We start from the raw sequence: 20502 nt of genomic DNA, 5'->3' as shown, positions 1-20502 counted from the left end.
CATATTCCTCTAAATCTGTTCTATCCATGTACTTGGATAAATGTTTCTTAAATGTTGCGATAGTACCTGCCTTAACTACCTCCCCCTGGCTGCTCGTTCCATACACCCACCACCCTTTGTGTGAAAATGTTACCCCTCAGGTTCCTATTGTGAGAAAAGGGTTAATAGGGATGGTTGATTTATACTAGAACTCTGAAAAATATAACTTAGAAAGAAATGAGCTTATCAGCAGAAGCCAGACGGCTGGTAGAATAAAGTAACAATATACAGAACAGAGAGAAATTCTAGATAAAAAGTAGCAAACAGATAGAAACTTCAGCAGAAGCCTTGGGAGTCTTTGACGTCAGGAGATGGTCCGAGACATTCCTGGACTTTCTCGTGGGAATGTGGGCTTTATGTTATGATTGGACGAAACTCGATGGGGAGACATGAGGTAGTGACCATAGTGAAGAAAGGTATAAAGATAGAAAGCATCTCCATCTTCCTTGTGCCTCTAGGGGACATCAAAGGAGAGGCACCTATTCTGCAGAATATGAAATTAATAAAAACACTTCTTTGTCTGAATTTGTCTCAAGAGCATTTGTGATTTTTGAATCTCACAACTTGGGGGCTCGTCCGGGATCCAATACTCTAGACAGCTGACGGGAGTAGACGGACGAAGGGAAGGTGCACCCTGCTGAGTTCAGCGGTCTCAGACTCCTTGCTTGCCATCAGCTGTTTAAGCAGTAGTATCCGGACCAAACAGAGACTCGGCAAAGAAGTGGAAGTAGTTGGAAATCGCGAAAAATCAATCGAGCAATTCCAGTGCATGGCACCCAGGTAGGAAAATGACTATTAAGTACTTCCTGGGCAATTGAGAATGATGAACACGGTATGATGAACACGTATTAAGAATATATAAGACCTTGTACGGGCAAGGCAGGTATGATGAACACGGTATTGAGAATATGATGAACATGGTATTAAGAATATGATTATGATAAATAAGGTAATTAAACACGGTGTTAAGAAAAAGGGAGGGGAAAAGGCTGTGGGCCAAATCCCCGCATTCTGCCCAATAGTCCGTTGGGGCAAATGCAGAGCCGCTGGGGGCCAAAATACCCAGGGAAGAGAGAGCAGAGCCGGAGGGGGCCAAAATACCCAAAGGAAAGAGAAGACAGGGGCCGGGGTGGACGAAGATCACCCGGCCAACAGGACGGGGAGTCAAAGGGCAGAAGGGGAAGATAAGTTCGGTTGAAATTAGACCCCTGAGGGAGGTACCTAGGAGAGGACCCTGAGGGGGAAGGGGGTTTGTTAAATAGCCTCCTTGAAGATCCTTTAGGTCTGACAAGAACAGTTAGATCAATTCCTTTTCACAGAAGGGAAAAAGTAGTAAAGATTATGTTGCAGGCAGTAGAAGAGAGAGACAGGATGATGAGGGAGTTACTCCCGAAAGTAGCAGATAAGAAGACGGCAAAGGCCGGGGACAAGAGTGCAGGACAGGGAGAAAATATAAAATGAATAATCTATTTGAAGTAAGAATGGAACGAATGTGATTTGTATGTAAAAACCGGTTTGGAACGAATGGTTGTAAGATGAAAGGTTGGAATGAGCAAGTTGTAAAATTGAACACAGTGGCGGGAGCGAGAATTTCCACTGTAGTTCAAATTGGATTGCGAACAAGCTGTAAAATTAACTCTTTGTATCCTCGTAACCTGAAAAAGGGAAGTTGTAAAAATCAGCTTTTGATTTTCTTTTAATCGTTTCTTGATGTTCTTTTAGATTTCTTGTCAGTAAAGTTAATTTGGAAAATTGTTACTAGTGCTAGGAATTGGACATTTAAAATAATGGTGAATATGGATTGAAATAATTGGAAATAAGTTAATTGATGAAACATGACCAGCTTTTATGGTTTGTTGTTTTATGGTAGACATTCAAGTTGAGAAACAGAGAGAGAGAGAGATACAGACACCGAAACACAGAGAGATAGAGACAGAGAGAGAGAGAGAGAGAGAGAGAGAGAGAGAGAGAGATAGAGAGAGAGAGAGAGAGAGAGAGAGAGAGAGAGAGAGAGAGAGAGACAGAGAGAGAGAGAGAGAGAGACAGAGAGAGAGAGAGAGAGAGAGAGAGAGAGAGAGAGAGAGAGAGAGAGAGAGAGAGAGAGAGAGAGAGAGAGAGAGAGAGAGAGAGAGACAGAGAGAGAGAGAGAGAGAGAGAGAGAGAGAGCCAGAGAGAGAGAGAGAGAGAGAGACAGACACAGACAGAGAGAGAGAGAGCCAGACACAGAGATACAGAGACAGAGAGAGAGAGAGAGAGAGAGAGAGAGAGAGAGAGAGACAGAGATACAGATACAGAGAGAGAGAGAGAGCCAGACACAGAGAGATAGAGAGAGAGAGCCAGACACAGAGATATACAGAGAGAGAGAGAGAGCAGACACACAGAGAGAGACACATAGAGAGAGAGAGACACAGAGAGAGACCAGAGAGAGAGAGAGAGAGATAGAGAGAGAGAGAGAGAGAGAGAGAGAGAGAGAGAGAGAGAGAGAGAGAGAGAGAGAGAGAGAGAGAGAGAGAGAGAGAGAGAGAGAGAGAGAGAGAGAGAGAGAGAGAGAGAGAGAGAGAGAGAGAGAGAGAGAGAGAGAGAGAGACAGACAGAAGTAGGAGACGACAGGATGACAGATTATCCCTTGGGGCACCCATAAACTGAGAGGGCTAAAAAAAAATAAAATAAAAAAATAAAGAAAAATAAATAATAAATAAAAATGCCTCACCCTATATCCCTGATGGGGAAGGAAATGGATTAGGGCTTTGGAGGAGGAGAACGTGGGACGATTATTGGTCATGAAAGATTTGAAGGCACCATTGGTAAAAGTGGTGGGAACCACTAAGTGTCAGATAAAGATGCATGATGTAAATTGTTACAGCCGGGCAGACAAAAGACTACAAACATGGCCGCCGCTCACAAACGTACCGGCTACAGCGCCATCTTCTGGTTGGATGCCGTCATGACCGAGGGTATGCAGGCCCCTCAGCAAATGTTACCCACTTAAGGTGAACCCCAAGGAACAAAGGGGAATGAAAAGGTGGAGAGTTGAAAATGAACAAGAAATAGAAGGCAACCAGTGAACATTATATTATGAACTATTGTGGTGGAAGTCATTCTTCTTAAAGTCAAGCAGAATTGAAGGAGGTGGTGGGATTGTCATTTATTTCCAACCCCCGATTCAGCAAACAGTTGGTCTCTGCGGTCAATGTCAATGAACAAAGCCCCTGGTTGAAAAGACTGAAATAAGTGATGAACTGACACAAGTGAGTCCTATGAGGGAACCAAGCGGGGCCAGAGAATTACATGCCAATAATACATGTCTTGGGGAACTTTTCCTCAAAGTCCTATCAGGAGTGAAATTAATCTGGAGATTATAAGCCCTAACAGGACTGGGGTCCCCAAGAGAGAGAAATGGATTTAAGGAAGGATGTCAAGAAAGGCTAGGATGAGGTAGGTTTTTTTAATTAGATGGGAAAGGCAGAGTTGAAAGTTGAGGGGGAACTTCTTTACTCAGAGAGTGGTAGCTGTGTGGAATGAGCTTCCAGTGAAGGTGGTGGAGGCAGGTTCGATATATGGTTATATGGTATACCCTTAGAAAGTATTTGCTGATGTGGACAATTTGTTGGTTTGTTCCACAAGTGAAGAGAGAGAAATACTTCAGAATATAAGACAGCAGATGATGACCTTGGGAAAGGCAGGATATAGTTCAGACTAGATTGGAAAATTTTGAAATTGTATGGTGAAATGGAAAAAGTACATGTAAAATAAATAAATTAAAATGCAGACAAAGCAGCTGAAACAGCATCTGGAAGAGATGTCCAGGGTAAGTCTGAATCGATTTAGGTATGAGCACTGTAGTGTCGTTTATGCTGAATAAGGTAATTAAGAGGTTTGGTAAACCTACAGAAATCAGCTTTGACAACGGATTGTTTTCATTTGATGAAAAGAATAAATGGAACATTGAAGGTTAAAATAAATAAGATTTGTGTAATGCTCTGCCATTGGCACTGAAGAAATGTTGCATGCAAACTAACCAGCAGGTGACACAATGGAGAAGTTCCTGCAAGGGACCGAGTTTGGAACAGTTACAGATAGAATTTAAAAAGTATATGAAACAGTTAATAATGATATACAAGTCTATTTATGAACAGGTAAAGTAAAAGCTGTCGGAGATGGACCAGGAAGAAGGACCCTTTAAACCTGAAGACAAGGTGTATGTATGAGTTTTCTAAATCACCGACCGATGTTCGTTTAGAAGGTTGAGATACCTAGTACGATTTCAATAATTACATGAGGGCTGTCCCACAGGTACGAATAGATAATAGCCCTGAGGTAATTGAACAGGAGGACAAAGAATAGTAGAGTTTTAACAAGAACTTGTTTGACATCAGTGGTGGGAAATAATGGAAAGGATACTAAAGACAATATTATAGGAATTTGGACAAATGGGGTAGGATTAGGAAGAATTAGCATGGATTTGTGATTGTGACATTTGACTAATCATGATTTTTCTTAAAAGAGGTTATTAGGAAAATTGATGAGGTTAAAGTGGTGAACTTCAGTAAGGCCTTTGACAAGGTTCAATAAAGGAAATAAGGTTGGTTAAGAAGCGGTTAGTAAGGAATAGCAAGATGGATTAAAAAGTGGCTGTATGGGAAATGTCAGAGAGTAATGGTGGATGGATGTTTATCAGGTTGGAGGTCAATGACTAGAGGGGTACCTCAGGGATGTGTGTTGGGTCCACTGTTGTTTGTCATGTGAATCAATAATATGGATGTTGGTGTGGTAAGATAGATTAAGAAGTATGTAGATGATACTAAGATAGGTGGTGTTGTGAATAATTAAGTAGATTTTAAAAATGTACAGAGAGATTTAGGTCATTTGGAAGAGTGGGTTGAAACATGACAGATGGGTTTAATGTTGATAAGTGTGAGGTGATACAACTTGGCAGGACAAATTCAAATTAGACTTACATGGTAAATGATTGTGAATTGAGGAATGAAGTTGAACAGAGGGATCTAGGAATAACTGTGCATAATTCCCTGAAGGTGGAATCTCGTGTAGATAGGATGGTAAAGAAAGATTTTGGTGTGTTGGCCTTTATAAATCAGAGCATTGTGTATAGAAGTTGGGTTGTAATGTTAAATTGTACAAGGTATTGGTGAGGTCAATTGTGGAGTATGGTGTATAATTTTGGTAGGCATAATTATAGGAAAAAGGTTAACAAAATAGAGAGTACAGAGAAGATCAATTAGAATGTTGACAGGGTTTCAGCAACTAAGATACAGAGAAAGGTTGAACAAGTTAGGTTTTTATTATTTGGGAAAGATAGAAGGAATACCCACCATGGTAATGATGTTTTCTTCAGGAACTGTTTACTGGCAGTATCTCATTCTATTACAGAATTAAAAACCAAGGGGCTGTTGGCACAGAGTCCCCATCTCGACTTGCCAATCCATTCTGTGAAAGCAGAGAACTGGGATCTTGTAAAATCATGGAAGGAAGAAAAGCTGCAACCAAAGTGGACTGGACCCTACCTTGTGTTATTAATCACCGAGACAGCAGTACGAACAAAAGAAAAAGGGTGGACACACGCAAACCGATTTAAGGGTCCTGTGGAGGCCCCACCAGACAATATCAGCCCGTAGACTGTGCGTGAAGGGAAGGAACCATTGACTTTGTGCCTATTCGGATGTTGTATCATTCCCTGCGCTGGCCTTCAGAACACAGTATGACTAGCGAGAGGAGGATAGGGAGGCGAAGAATCTGCTGCTAGCACTAGAAAAGGAAGATATTGTATAAATCAAAAGATGCGTAGCAAAAAGTAGCAAAAAAAAAATGGCCTGCATTAGGACCATATTCCTCTAAATCTGTTCTATCCATGTACTTGTATAAATGTTTCTTAAATGTTGCGATAGTACCTGCCTTAACTACCTCCCCCTGGCTGCTCGTTCCATACACCCACCACCCTTTGTGTGAAAAAGTTACCCCTCAGGTTCCTATTGTGAGAAAAGGGTTAATAGGGATGGTTGATTTATACTAGAACTCTGAAAAATATAACTTAGAAAGAAATGAGCTTATCAGCAGAAGCCAGACGGCTGGTAGAATAAAGTAACAATATACAGAACAGAGAGAAATTCTAGATAAAAAGTAGCAAACAGATAGAAACTTCAGCAGAAGCCTTGGGAGTCTTTGACGTCAGGAGATGGTCCGAGACATTCCTGGACTTTCTCGTGGGAATGTGGGCTTTATGTTATGATTGGACGAAACTCGATGGGGAGACATGAGGTAGTGACCATAGTGAAGAAAGGTATAAAGATAGAAAGCATCTCCATCTTCCTTGTGCCTCTAGGGGACATCAGAGGAGAGGCACCTATTCTGCAGAATATGAAATTAATAAAAACACTTCTTTGTCTGAATTTGTCTCAAGAGCATTTGTGATTTTTGAATCTCACACTATTAAATGTTCCCCTCACTTTAAACCTATGGTTCTCGATTCCTATACTCTGGGCAAGAGTCTGTGCGTCCACCCAATCTAACCCTTTGATGTTTAGTGCAAGATAAAGTTCAGTAAAGTCCGATCAAAGAAAGTCCAAGGGTCTCCAATTAGATAGATGGTAGCTCAGGACTGCTCAATACTCAACTACTCACTATCCACACTAATGCAGGCAAGCAGATCCCACGCCTGCTTTGCCATCCCTTCCACTATATAAAAACACACTGCACATGCATGCAGCAAAACAATTTCCAACTTGGAAAACAACTTTCAGCATCCCTGCCCCAGATGTACCACAATGGGCCCAAAGATCATGGAGCTGCTTGTTACACAGAAAAGCTGGAGAAACTCAGCGGGTGCAGCAGCATCTATGGAGCGAAGGAAATAGGCAACGTTTCGGGCCGAAACCCTTCTTCAGACTGGTGAAGGGTTTCGGCCCGAAACGTTGCCTATTTTCTTCGCTCCATAGATGCTGTTGCACCCGCTGAGTTTCTCCAGCTTTTCTGTGTAACCTTCGATTCTCCAGCAACTGCAGTTCCCTCTTTAACATGGAGCTGCTTGTGTCTGGCGACCAGCACGCACTGCGCACGCGCAATCCTGCCGAGGCGGCTCTGAGTCTGCGCGGCGGAGCGGCTGACGTCACAGACCAGCGCTGGCCGGATCGGGCGGCTCTGAGTTTGCGCGGCGGCTGCATCATGGACGACGAGGAGGAGACATACCGCCTGTGGAAGATCCGCAAGACCATCATGCAGGTGAGTGGCGCGGCGCGGCCTGCTGGCTGGCTGGCTGGCTGGCTCAGAGGGCCCAGTGTACCTGGGGGTCTGGTGCCCGGTTTGCCCCAGGGCCCAGGGCCTGGTGTCCGGTGTGTCCAGGGACCTGGTTGCCGGGGCCGGTGTGGTGTGCCCGAGGGCCGAGGGCCGAGATCTTGTATCTGATGTGTCCAAGACCCAGTGTGCCCGGGGGTCTGGTGTCTAGTGTGCCCGGGGGAAGCGGCTTTACACGGGGCTCGGGCTGATAGTTGACACATATGTCCATTTGTTGTTCGGCTGTGTTTACACTGATGGATGCACATAGAACAACACAGCATATGAACAGGCCCTTCGGCTCACAACGTGCGATACCTGCACATAATCCAAATTGCTCCATTCCCTATATATCCACGTGCCTATCCAAAAGTATTTTAAAAAGCACAATTGGTGAGTATCTGCCTCAACAACCACCCCCCGCAGTGTGTTCCCAGCACTCGGTACTCTCTGTGTGAAAGAAAATCTTCCCCACTCACCTTAAAGTTATGACCTCTAGAATTTGGTTTTACCATTTTTTGGATAAAGGTTGTGACTGTCTATCTCATCCATGCCTCTCAGAATTTTAAATACTTCTATCAGGCCTCCCTGCATACCAGAAACAGCGATCCTAGTCTGTCCAAGATATCCCTGTAGTTAATACCTTCTAATCAAGGCATCATTTTAGTAAACCTCCCCTACACCCTTTCCAAAGCCTTCCCATCCTTCCAATAATGGGGCGACCAGAACTTCACCCAATACTCCAAATGCATCCGAACCAAAGTCCTATAAAGCTGCATCGTGGCTGCCTGTCTCTTATACTCAATGCTGCAACCTATGAAAGCAAGCATACCATATGCCTAATTTACTATTCTACTTGTGTTGCTACTTCTACGGACAAGGACCCTGATCCCACTATATATCAATGCTGTTGTGCCATTTTCCACCTTGGATTTGACCTTTCAAAGTGCAATACCTCACACTTGCTCTGATTAAACTCCATCTGCTATTTCTCCACCTATTTCTACAGTCGATCTGAATACTGCAACATATCTTGACTGCCTACCTCACAGTCCATGATCCTAGCAGTCTTGGTGTCATCTACACACTTACTGACCACTTACGTTTGCATCCAAGTCATTAATAAATATCACAAGCAGCAGTGGTCCCGGCATTGATCTCTGCGGTCCCAGACCTTCAGCCTGAATATTGGCATTCCACCACACCCTTTATCTTCTATCAGTAGCCATTTCTGAATTCATATGACTAAGTCATTGTAAATAGGGTGGATGAAAATGTTATGTGGACATCTTTAGGTAAACCATATGGGATGGAAAGACATTCAGTTCTTCTTGATTGCACATGTGATCACTCTTTCCCAGTTGTGCTACAATTTCAAGAACACGTCCAGTTCTCTTTTGAAGTCACCTTTCAGCCGATATCTGGCAATTTATCTGCTTTCAGTTTTTTGTGTCCCTCAACATCTCCATGATTTCTTGCTTTAAAACACCCTTCTATATATTTTCTATCCTACTAAATCTTTGCATCAATTAAAATGCTTCCATGCTCCATGTTTACTCCAATATTAAGCATGCATTGCATGTTAATTGTCAACCAACATTGCAGTAAAATTAATCTCTCAAAAGTTCATTCCAAGTACTCATTTGATCTGCATCCACTTGTAAATGCTTACAAACAAACTCAAACTCCTGTAATTGTAGATTGTCAGGAATAAACTTTCTTCCATTGTATATGCACTTGTATTTACAGTGAACACCATTACTTTTGCTATTATATGGGGTAATAGAAAACAGTCATATTGAGGGAAAGTATGTAAATTAATTGTTATCTGTTGTAATCCCCAGCTTTGCCATGATCGTGGATATTTAGTGACACAGGATGAATTGGACCAGACACTGGATGAATTTAGAGGTCAATTTGGAGATAAGCCAAGTGAAGGAAGACCGCGGCGATCAGACCTGACTGTGCTTGTTGCTCATAATGATGATCCCACTGATCAAATGTTTGTTTTTTTCCCAGGTAAACTAAATTATTTGTGAATTTATTTTTTGCATCTGGGTTTTGGTGGGAAATCACGTAATCCTTGCACCGCTTACGCATCTGACCCTCAGCCCTCCCAGTCAATGCTATTAATACAATACAATACAATTTATTTGTCATTTGGACCCCGTTGAGGTCCAAACGAAATGTAGTTTCTGCAGCCATACATTACAAAACGAAAAAAAACCCGAGACACAACACAACTTACACATACATACATCACATCGCTGATGGAAGGCAAAAAAAAACAACTTATCTCTCCACTGCACTCCCTCTCTCCCGTGTAGGGGAAAGATTTTAAAGTTACCCCCCACACACATACCCTGACAAAAAAATAAAAATAAAAACTACATAGAAACGAGACAAAAATAATAAAAATACAGACGGACTGCAGAGGCCGCTGCTGACGAAAGTCGCGCCGCCCACCGATTATTACCAGCATGGGCAAATGAGCATTGCTGTTAAACCATGTATATGTATTTTTGTCGATTAGTGACCAGAGTTCCCAGCAGCAAAGAACACTGACATCCTCACTATAGCTTCTGGATCGTTGAAAAGTACAGACACAAAGTGCTTGAGTAATTCAATGGGCCTGGCAACATCTCTGGAGAACATGGGTAGGTGATATTCAGTTCAGCACTCTTCCTCCAAACAACTGCCAGGCCTGCTGAGTTACTCCAGCACTTTCTTTTTTTTTTTTTGTAAACCAGCATTTGCAGTTCCTTTTTTCTCCATTTAAAAAAAAAGTACAGCACAGGAACAAGTCCTGCAGTCCACAATGCCTGTGCTGAAAATATTCTGTAGAAATCACAAGTCTCGAGTTTGATTTTTGGTTTCTGCGATGGTAGTAGTAGTCTGGTCTATATGGAGGTTATTCTTCTATTTCTGTATCTACGTTGTATCGATATTGTCGGACAATATAACAATCTAGGAGCAAGTAGCCTATTGACTTACTTGGATTGGGGTGGTGGGGGGAGGGAAGTTTTTTGCTCTAAATCCTTGTTCAACATATTAACAAGCAATAAGTGTGTTGGTCTTTAAAACAATTGCTCCAACTAATTTCAGAAAATCATAAACCGCTGTAGGATGGAATTGGGCATGTATGCACATGCTGCCAGATAAAGAAATCTGTTTTCTGCCTATTAATTATGACCCATTATACTTATTGTTGTTCTTAATAATATTCTTGTTGGTGTGTATTTTTATAGCAAAGTAAAATCTGAGTGTTTGCCCTGAGAGAAAAAAATGTACTAATGTAACTCTGAAGCAGATGATTTACAAGCAGTCAAACTTTAGTTTTTTGAGGTAATTCTTCCTATTAATTGTAGTATACGACCATAAGACATTGGAGCAGCATCAGGCGATTCAGCCCATTGGGTCCACTCCACCATTGGATCATGGCAGCTGTATTTTTCCCTCTCAATCCCATTCTCCCGCCTTCTGCCCTTATGTTTGCCATTTTTAATTTAAAAAATGTTTTAATATTTTTTTCAGAGGAACCCAAAGTAGGGATTAAAACCATTAAAATGTACTGTCAGCGCATGCAAGAAGAAAATATTACCAGAGCTATCATTGTGGTACAGCAAGGGATGACGCCATCAGCGAAACAGGTACAAAGTAACAATTTGTGTATATTATAGAAACTTTTTTTGGTTAAATATTAATTGTCAAATAAGTAAAAGGAATGATGGAAAAAGTAGCTAAATCTTACAGAATAATATGCAAACATACAAATGTATGGCATTGTAGAAAATGGATGGTGTTATCAGCCTACGGCAACAAAACAGTTCCAGTTCAGTCTGATCATTCAGTCTAGATATTTAATATCTATTGTAATGGCAATTTCTAACTTTTCCAATGTCCATCTTCCGTTGCCATTACTACACGGGGAGGTAGGAGTGATCTTATGCAGACGAAAAAAGAACAGATCTTCCAGTCGTTATTTCAAGCGTAATTGGTTCTTTATTGAAGTAGTTGTACAAACAAAGAAATGAACATACCTTGGTTCTCCTTATTCTCATACAAGTTGTAGTTTTCTGTTCTTACCATCGGGTGAGAACTGTTAACTCTCCACCTCCTGCGCCAGATCTGGTCTGGTCACTCCTTGGCCACTATACCTTTTGTAACGCCCTTCTTTGCACCAAATGCCCGCCCCCAAGTGTTCAAAATAATACTGCTAGAAATATCTAGACAAAATAATATAATATGCCAACAGTAGCTAGCCTAAACATAAATGGCTCGTACATCTATTCAAGGCAAACAAAAATGAATGAACTAAAGCCACAATAAAATGCTGTGCTCAGTGGCATGTTTCTCATGAACTCCGAGGGAACAGGTCCTCCTCCTCACTCGCCTGAAGAGAATAGGCCACTGTCAAATATGGTGCTGTGGATCCCTGTACGTCAGAATACAATGTATTGTAAAAATATGGAACAACTCGCCAGTCTTTCAGTCAACATTTATTTCATTGTTATCTCCTGATCCTGAGTGACCTGCTTAATGCACAAGTGTTATGTACAGAGAGGTAAATATGTCTTAGCAGTAAAATACTTGTTTTAAGTTATTTTAACCCAAGTGTTGATGGATCTATTTGTTTTATTCTTGCTTAGTCTCTGGTTGACATGGCTCCTAAATATATCCTTGAGCAATTTCTGCAACAGGAACTCTTAATTAACATTACAGAACATGAGGTAAGTTTGGAAGGGTCTTTGGAATTGAATTAACCCACCACCTTCTGTATATAAAATAAAAGTTGCCCCTCCTATTAAATCATTCCTCTCTCATCTTAAACCTATGCCCTCTAATCTTTGATTCCCCTACCCTAAGAAAAACACTGTGCATTCACTATCTATTCCCCCCATTATTTCATCAGCCCTCTGTGACATCACTCCTCAGCTGCCTGTGCTACAAGGAATAAAGACCTCCATGACAAACCCCATTGTACACTACCTGGAAAAGCAGGATTAACAAACCAAAGAGTTTATTTTTCTCATTTCATCCTTTCATGCTCACTTGACCATAACAGAAACTGGTTACTTCTAAACGTGTCTCAACATGCAGTGCAATAATTTCTAAAGGTGCTTAACATTTCCTCCAAGTTAGTTTGAAATTGATTAAAAGTTGTTTATTCTCCTTGCTCTTAAAACCTTCATTTGATCTTCAATAACTTTAGATCTAACTATGTTTTTTTCTGTTAACATGAGTTGATACGGATAAAAGTCGGATAAATATTCAACATCTTTCCAAACCATGGCAAAACCAATAAAATCTACACTGTACTTAAGCAATGCCACATCTTCCTTGAACTCTATATTACCAACAAGCAGTTTCCAGGCAGGCAGAGACAATGGTTAAGGATGGCCTTGTATCCCTTTAAGAAATAATGTGGCATCCTTGCCACCCTGTGGGTACCCTGCAGAAACTGGCAGAGAAGCATCTGTATAGGACATATTATTTGCTTTCTAGTGAGTTAATTGAATTATTTAATTTTAGGTAACGGACCAACAATAATCCTTTCCCCTTCCACCTATAACCCTACACCTGACCATATTTCATGCCTCTTCTCTCATTATCTCACAGACATTTGTCGTCTTCCCATCGCTGGCCTTTGTCTGCCCATCTGCCAATTAAACTCCCCTCACCTAGATCAACATATCACTTGTCAAGCTTTGTCTGGCTCCGACTTCTCTTCCAGCTTTCTCCTCGCCCAACTACAACCAGTCTGAGGAAGGGTCCAGACCCAAAACGTTGCCCATCCATGTTCTTCAGAGATGCTGTCTGACCTGCTGAGTTACTCCTGCAGTTTGTGCCTTTTTCATTAGTCACATTAATACCAACAGGCACCTGTTGGAAGCAGGTCATCCTCAACTATGAGGCACTGTCCAAGAAAACAAATATGTGAACCAATACCTTCTCATGCCCCCATCACATGCTGGGAGAGCTGTACATAATACATAAGCTGCAACACAGTGTTTGAAAATGATAACTTTTTTTTCTGGTCGTCTGACTGTTCCAGGGAAAAAAATGCAATGAAATGATTATTATAAAAGAAGAGGAACAACTGTCAGTTTCAATATATTAAACCTAGAACTTTAAAATGTTTAAATTGTAACATTCCGTGCCATTTTCCACCCCCTGACCCAGTGTTATATTAATGTATTTGGCATGTAATACAGACTGTTTTTGAATAATATAGGTTATCTAAAGTGGTTTTGATGCTTTAATTTGATTATGTACCATAGCTTGTTCCAGAGCACATCGTGATGTCAAAGGAGGAGGTTACAGAGCTGCTGGCACGATAGTATCCTTTCAAAAAAAAATTTAATATCAATATTTCAACTGTGGCCTTTATGTATTGTGCTTCATCATTGCTACAATGTTTGATTACCAAAATTAATTGTGTGATTTGAATTTGTGAATTTTCATTTGGTGCCATTTGCTGCAGATGACATTAAATAGATGCTATCGTAGACAGTAATGATGGTTATCAATCACCGTGGGATCTTGATCAGTTGGGCAAGTGGGCTGAGGATTGGCAAATAGAGTTTAATTCCGATAAGTGTGAGATGTTGCATTTTGGGATGTCAGGACAGGACACTCACAGTGAATGGCAGGGCCCTATGAAATGTTGTAGAACAAAGGAATCTAGGAATACAAGTACATACTTTCCTCTCTCTCTTTGTTGTCCATCTTCCAAGTTTCAGATGTTGACATCACTCATCGTCCATCCTGAAAAGGACGCAGGCTTCCGGCGATAATCAGTGGGAGCCATCACCAGTTGCAATAGATGATGGTGGTAGCAGAATTAGCTCGGGGTACTTCCAGTTTCCAGCCCCACTACTTGGACGCTTCTGCTATGGGGCCCACAGTTTCCTGAAAGTGGCACTGCAGGTGGACAGAATGGTGAAGAATGCTTTTGGCTTTATTAGTCAGGGAATTAAGTGTAGAAACTGAGACGCTAGTGAGGCCATGTCTGGAATATTCCTTTCAGTTTTGGTCATCCTGTTGAAGGAATGTTGCCATTGAGCTGGAAAGAGTTCAGAGAAGACTGTCAAGGGTGTTGCCAGGGCTTGAGGGCCTGTGTTATAGGGAGAGGTTGGGCAGACTATTCCTTGGAGCTCAGGAAGTTGAAGGGCGATCTTATAGAAGAGTATAAAATCACGAGGGGAATAGATAGGGTGAATGCAGTCTCACGGTAGAAGAATCACAAACTAAAGGACATAGGTTTAAGGGGAAAGATTTAAAAGGAACTTAAGGACATAGGTTTAAGGGCAAAGATTTAATAGGAACTTAAGGACATAGGTTTAAGAGGAAAGATTTAATAGGAACTTGAGAGGCAATTTTCTTCACACAGAGGGTGATGGGTATTTGGAACGAGCTGCCAAAGGAAGTAGATGAGAGACAATAAACCAAATAACCATTTTAAGAAAACATTAGGAAAGATACATGGATGGAAAGATTTAGAGGGATATTGGGCAAATGGGACAAACAGATGGGGCATCATGGTCAGCATGGATGATGTGGGCTGAAAGACCTGTTTCTGTGCTGTATGATTCTATTCATATGCTTTGCAGAATATGTGGTCTGGAGCATGTTTTTCATCCCATTTCTTTGTATCTTAGCATATTTATGCACCATCTCTCAATCTTAATATAAACTCTGAATTTCTATTACATTTTCCTTTTATGAAATTCTGAAGCAACTTCTTTCCTCGATGCAGCGCTGCTCCTTGCCTAAGATTTTCTCTCTAACATGTAACACTCAATATATCAAAATTCAAAGGATTGTTGTTCATATTCTCTGTATTTATATTGCTATTTATATTCTGTCATATACTCCTGTCATAGATTTATATAGAATGGAAACAAGTACTCTGGCTCAACTCTTTCATGTTGACCAAGCAAGTCTCACTTGCCTGCGCTTGGCTCATATCCCACCAAATCTTTTAAATCCATCTACCTGTCCAAAATGTAATAGTGCCCACCTCTACCGCTTCCTCTGCAGCTTGTTCCACTCTCTTCAGATCCCTTTTAAGTCTATCCTTTATCAACTTAAACCTTTGCCCTCTAGTTTTGGACTCTCCTATCCTGGGGAAAAACTTGTGGCTATGCCCCTCCTGCTTTTATCTATCTATCTATCTATCTATCTATCTATATATCTATTACTAAATCTCTGACCTTGACCGCTTTTGGCCCACTGTGCTGCGATTTCCGACAGAACGCCGCCACCTACGGCCGTCATTTTGGCCACCTCGCTCAAGAGCCCCTCTCTGCCTTACGGGTGCGGAGGATTTTTCCCATTGCTTTGGCTTGAAGTTGAAAGGCACTACTTACTGCAAATGGTGGCATGAAGTTGAAAGGCACTACTTCCTGCAAATGGTGGCTTGGGAGCTTTGGCTTGAAGTTGAAAGGCACTACTTACTGCAAATGGTGGCTTGTGTGTTTTGCTTGGTTTAAAAAAGTCACCATTCCCTCTGCTGCCCCTGCTGGAGGGAGAGGGAGGGACTATGAAACCAGGAAGTGGTGTGCCTCACTTAGTCTCTGCAAGATGGATGAAGCCAAGGGTCACGTCTCTCTGAGCTCTGAATAACACTGAACAAATGTCTACACAACTGTGAGTAATCTTAATGTGGTTTGAAAATGAAAATATGGTTTGTTTGAAGTAAAAAAGCATTGCCTGCAAATAGTTGTTTGGGTGCTTTGGCTTGAAGTTGAAAGGCACTGTTTACTGTAAATGGTGGCTTGGGTGCTTTGACTTGAAGTTGAAAGGCACTACTTACTGCAAATAGTGGCCTGGGAGCTTTGGCTTGAAGTTGAAAGGCACTACTTACTGCAAATGGTGGCTTGGGTGTATTGCCTTGAAATTGAAAGGCACTACTTACTGCAAATAGTGGATTGGGTGCTTTGCTTGAAGTTTAAAGGCACTACTAACTGCAAATGGTGGTGGGTGATTTGCTTGAAGTTGAAAGGCACTACTTACTGCACATGGTGGCATGAAGTTGAAAGGCACTACTTCCTGCAAATGGTGGCTTGGGTGCTTTGGCTTGAAGTTGAAAGGCACTACTTACTGCACATGGTGGTGGCTTGAAGTTGAAAGGCACTACTTCCTGCAAATGGTGGCTTGGGTGCTTTGGCTTGAAGTTGAAAGGCACTACTTACTGCACATGGTGGCTTGGGTGCTTTGGCTTGATGTTAAAAGGCACTACTGCAAATGCACTTCCTGTTTGCACTGTATATTGATTTAAGATAAAATGCTACCACTTACGGCAGTGATTTTTGGCCATCTTACTCAGTCCCCTCCTCCGCTGAGCAGGTGCAGAGAATTCTTCCCATCAATGAAAAATAAAAGTGTTATTAGTGTTTAAAAAATGTTGAGAATCTCTCTCCTGTCAATCACGCCCTAAAGCCACACCTTTTCCGGTGGGAGGGGGAGGGGTTATAAAACCCAGAAGTGTGGGTGTGACAGTCTCTGCATGATGGGGGAGGGAGAGGGAGAGGGGAGGGAGAGGTCATGACTGTCTGAGCTTTGAATCAACTGAACACACTGAATGTATACTGAACTGTGAGTTTGGTGTTTTGTGTGGTTTTATGGTGGTTTCACCCTCCATGAAATGGTATGAAGCTGCATTTGAATTTGTTGGCCTTCGACCCTGCTTGAAGTGGAATGAAACTGCACTTGAATTTGGCGGCCTTGCATCCTGCTTGAAGTGGTATGAAACTGCACTGAATTTGGTGGCCTTGCACCCTGCTGAAAGTGGTATGAAACTGCACTTGAAATCAGTGGCCTTGCACCCTGCTTGAAGTGGTTGGAAACTGCACTTGACATCGGTGGTCTTGCACCCTGCTCATAGTGGTAAGAAACTGCACTTGAATTTGGTGGCCTTGCACCCTGCTTGAAATGGTAGGAACATGGATTTGAATTTGATGGCCTTGCACCCTGCTTGAAATGGAATTTCAAGGAATAGTCATGAGTCAACTGCCAGCCCACGAGCCGTGAGTTAGCTGCCAGCAGATCAGGCTTGAGGGACTGAGCTGCCACCCCAAGAACCCATACCAGCACTCCAGAAAGCCCCCCCCCCCCCCACTGGCCACCAATATTGGAATTGGTGGAGAGGTGGAATATTGCGTCGGGGAACCAGCCCTCCCGTGTGAACATGAGACCCAAAGGGTCCCACTTAGTCTAGTAAATCTCCATAAGATAACCCATCATCCTCTTGCGCTCCAGGGAAAAAGATACAGCCTCTCCTATAACTTCAACCTTTCGGATGAGGCAATAAATCAAATCACCACCTAAATACAATTACTCTTTAACATCTCAGCAAAATTGATAAAGCAATGGCCTACTGGAACAAAATGTTCATTGTTAATCTACACGTTTCTGCGTAATCATTGTACACCTTAATAATTTTAACCAGTAAGTTAAAGGAGAGCCAGTTGCCGAGAATACAAGCAGGTGATCCAGTGGCACGATACTTTGGATTGAAAAGAGGACAGGTTTGTTGCAAACATGCAGTTTTTGAATTGGATTTGTTCTGTCGTGCTTCATTATTGCTGGTAAATGTGGATTATTCTCTTTTCATAGGTGGTGAAGATTATAAGACCCAGTGAGACTGCAGGAAGATACATCACTTACAGATTAGTACAGTGAGGCGTCCCACAGATATTTTTGGTAACTATTAGCCAGCTATTTTTTTTTCTCCTGCTTTTGGCACCCCTCCTACATCCAATATTTATCAACTAGGCAAAAGTCTATCAAATAAAGATTTTATTTGCAGCTCAAACCTAGAAACAAAGAACTGCAGATGCTGGTTAATACATAAAAAGACATGCAGTGCTGGAGTAACTCGACGGGTCAGGCAACATCTCTGGATAACATGGATAGGTGGTGTTTCGGGTCGATGGGAAAGTCCTGACCCAAAGCTTCATCTATCCATGTTCTCCAAAGATGCTGCATGACCCCAGCATTTTGTGTCCTTTTGTGAAGCTCAACCCTATTGGTTTCATTTTGTTATCCCCCCCCGACTTGCCTTTCCCAATGTCTAAACACCAGCTCATCCAAATCTCTGCTATATGCTATTGTGCATCAAGTTGTCTCACAGAATGAAATGCTTCAAAATCCATGGAAGTTGTGATTTTGAGTTTTTAAATCTAAGAAATACAATACTACCCTCCCCATTCTAAATTAACCCTTGGGAATCAAGACATAATTCTGGAAAAACTAAAGCATTCACCATGGCCGTCTGGCATTCCAGTGCGGTTCTGGTCTGGCCAGGATTTGTACTGACCAAACCTACTACCCACCCCCCCCCCCCCCCCCCCCCCCCCCCCCCCCCCCCCCCCCCCCCCCCTCCCCTCAAATTTACAGCATTTGTTAGATATGCTTAACTATATGATGTGATGACCAAGGGGAATTGAGCATACATGCTCCTCACACACATGGCTTTTATAGTGCAAATAAATGACGATTGTCTACCCCTCCCCCCTCGTGTCAGACTTGTGTCTGAGACTCCTGGGCACATTAGAAAGACATAACAAGGCCATCAGATGTGGCTTGTGGAATGGATATGATGCATCACTAATCTGTGTCATCCAGGTAAATTCAATATTGTACAGGCAACTGTGAGGGCCTCTTGCTAGTATTTGTATTTTAATGACTATGTTAAGACTTTTGAGATTTCATACTACTTTGGATGCTAGAATTATGAATGGGAAAAGGAATGGAGCTGTGTCGGGCTTTTATTTGCTATTTTGTATCATAGTGAGCAAACCTTTTTTAAAGTAACATGCAGTAGATTTTCATCAGTTTACAAAATGAAGTGCTTGCTGTGCTAATTGGAAGAAACTGTTGCACGCCAACCTTACTTTCTGACTTTATTTGGTCTAATGCTAATTTTGCAATTCATCTTAATGAGTTCAATCATCATGTATTAGCTGGAGCATCACAATGCTTATATAACTAGGCTATGATATTATTTTTACATTTTCTATTGTATAATTATTTTTTATATCTTTATTAATGACATAACAAAAATGTCCATCCATTTAATGTGTATCAGAAATACGGAGAAACAACGGCACAATAATCTTTCTTTGTGTTAGGCGTGAAAATGGGAGACAATCCAATGAGAAACATTGAAAACTTTGTTCGTGCTTCGTTGCTTTGTACTCGTTCCTAACTCGTGCCAAGGATGGTCTTTCAGTTAGTTCTATAACTGTATGTGTCCTGTCATTTGTTTTTTTTAAAATAAACTTTGTAAAATATTACAGGCCTTGCGTATAATTGAGTTTAAAAATTGACTTGTCATGTTGCAGCTGCATGAAACTTTACACCAGAAATGTTGCCTGGATTGAAATGTATTAGCCACTAGACTAAGTGGGACCCGTTCGGTCCCAGCATCACACGGGAGAGCTGGTCCCCCAACGCAATATTCCACCTCTCCACCAATTCCAATATTGCTGGCCAGTGGGGGGGGGGGGGGGTTCTGGAGCGCTAGTATGTATGATGTGGGTCAAAGGGACTGGCTTCCAGAGGGCTAGTATGAACATTGTGGGCTGAATGGATTCTTGGGCTGGCAGCTCAGTCACTCTGGCCGGGCAGCTCAGTCACTCAGGCTGTTGTGCATTGAAGGAACTGGTTTCCAGAGGGCTAGTATGGACATTGTGGACTGAATGGATTTTTGGACTTGCAGTTCACTAAGTCATGGGTGGTGGGCTGGCACTTACAGCTGTTGGGCTGGCATTTCACTTACTCATGGCTGGTGGGCTGGCAGCCCAGTCACAGCTGGTGGTGGCAGTTCACTCAGTCACCCCTCTTCCCTTCTCCCCCCCACTCTGCTCCATGCATTCCCCTCCCCCACACGCATTCAGTCCATCTCCCCCCATGCACTCTTAGTGGCTCTCCACACACACAAGCATTCACACAGACACACACACACACAGATACTCTCCAGACACTTACGCAGACACACACTCAATAAGACACACACAGAGACACTCATACACAGAGACACAGTCAAACACACACACATGCACACACTCATACACAGACACACACATCCACAGACACAACAACTCATATATACGCACGCACAGACAGACGACGCGCACACACACTTTGGAAGCAATAGAGATACTATGCAAG

At 42.1% G+C, this 20502-nt stretch overlaps 1 protein-coding gene across 1 annotated transcript; it reads left to right on the top strand.

The window, feature by feature from the left end:
• Positions 1–7115: 7115 nt before the first annotated feature.
• polr2eb (RNA polymerase II, I and III subunit E, b) lies at positions 7116–19623 on the top strand. Its single transcript, XM_055658865.1, has 8 exons — positions 7116–7272; positions 9168–9342; positions 10858–10973; positions 11973–12053; positions 13605–13663; positions 17777–17855; positions 17944–18030; positions 19461–19623. Exons 1-7 carry the CDS (start codon positions 7216–7218, stop codon positions 18007–18009), a joined length of 633 nt encoding a protein of 210 aa, XP_055514840.1. The 5' UTR covers positions 7116–7215; the 3' UTR covers positions 18010–18030; positions 19461–19623.
• The last annotated feature ends 879 nt before the right edge of the window (positions 19624–20502 follow it).

This window comes from Leucoraja erinacea, chromosome 29 (genome assembly GCF_028641065.1).
Source record: "Leucoraja erinacea ecotype New England chromosome 29, Leri_hhj_1, whole genome shotgun sequence".
NCBI lineage: Eukaryota > Metazoa > Chordata > Chondrichthyes > Rajiformes > Rajidae > Leucoraja > Leucoraja erinaceus.
This window is presented reverse-complemented; position numbering and strand designations above follow the sequence as displayed.

Coding starts and splice junctions, on each gene's coding strand:
- polr2eb (XM_055658865.1), top strand. CDS start 7,216: ATGGACGACGAGGAGGAGACATACCGCCTGTGGAAGATCCGCAAGACC. Junction 7,273..9,167: donor TCCGCAAGACCATCATGCAG/GTGAGTGGCGCG, acceptor TGTAATCCCCAG/CTTTGCCATGATCGTGGATA. Junction 12,054..13,604: donor TTAACATTACAGAACATGAG/GTAAGTTTGGAA, acceptor TATGTACCATAG/CTTGTTCCAGAGCACATCGT.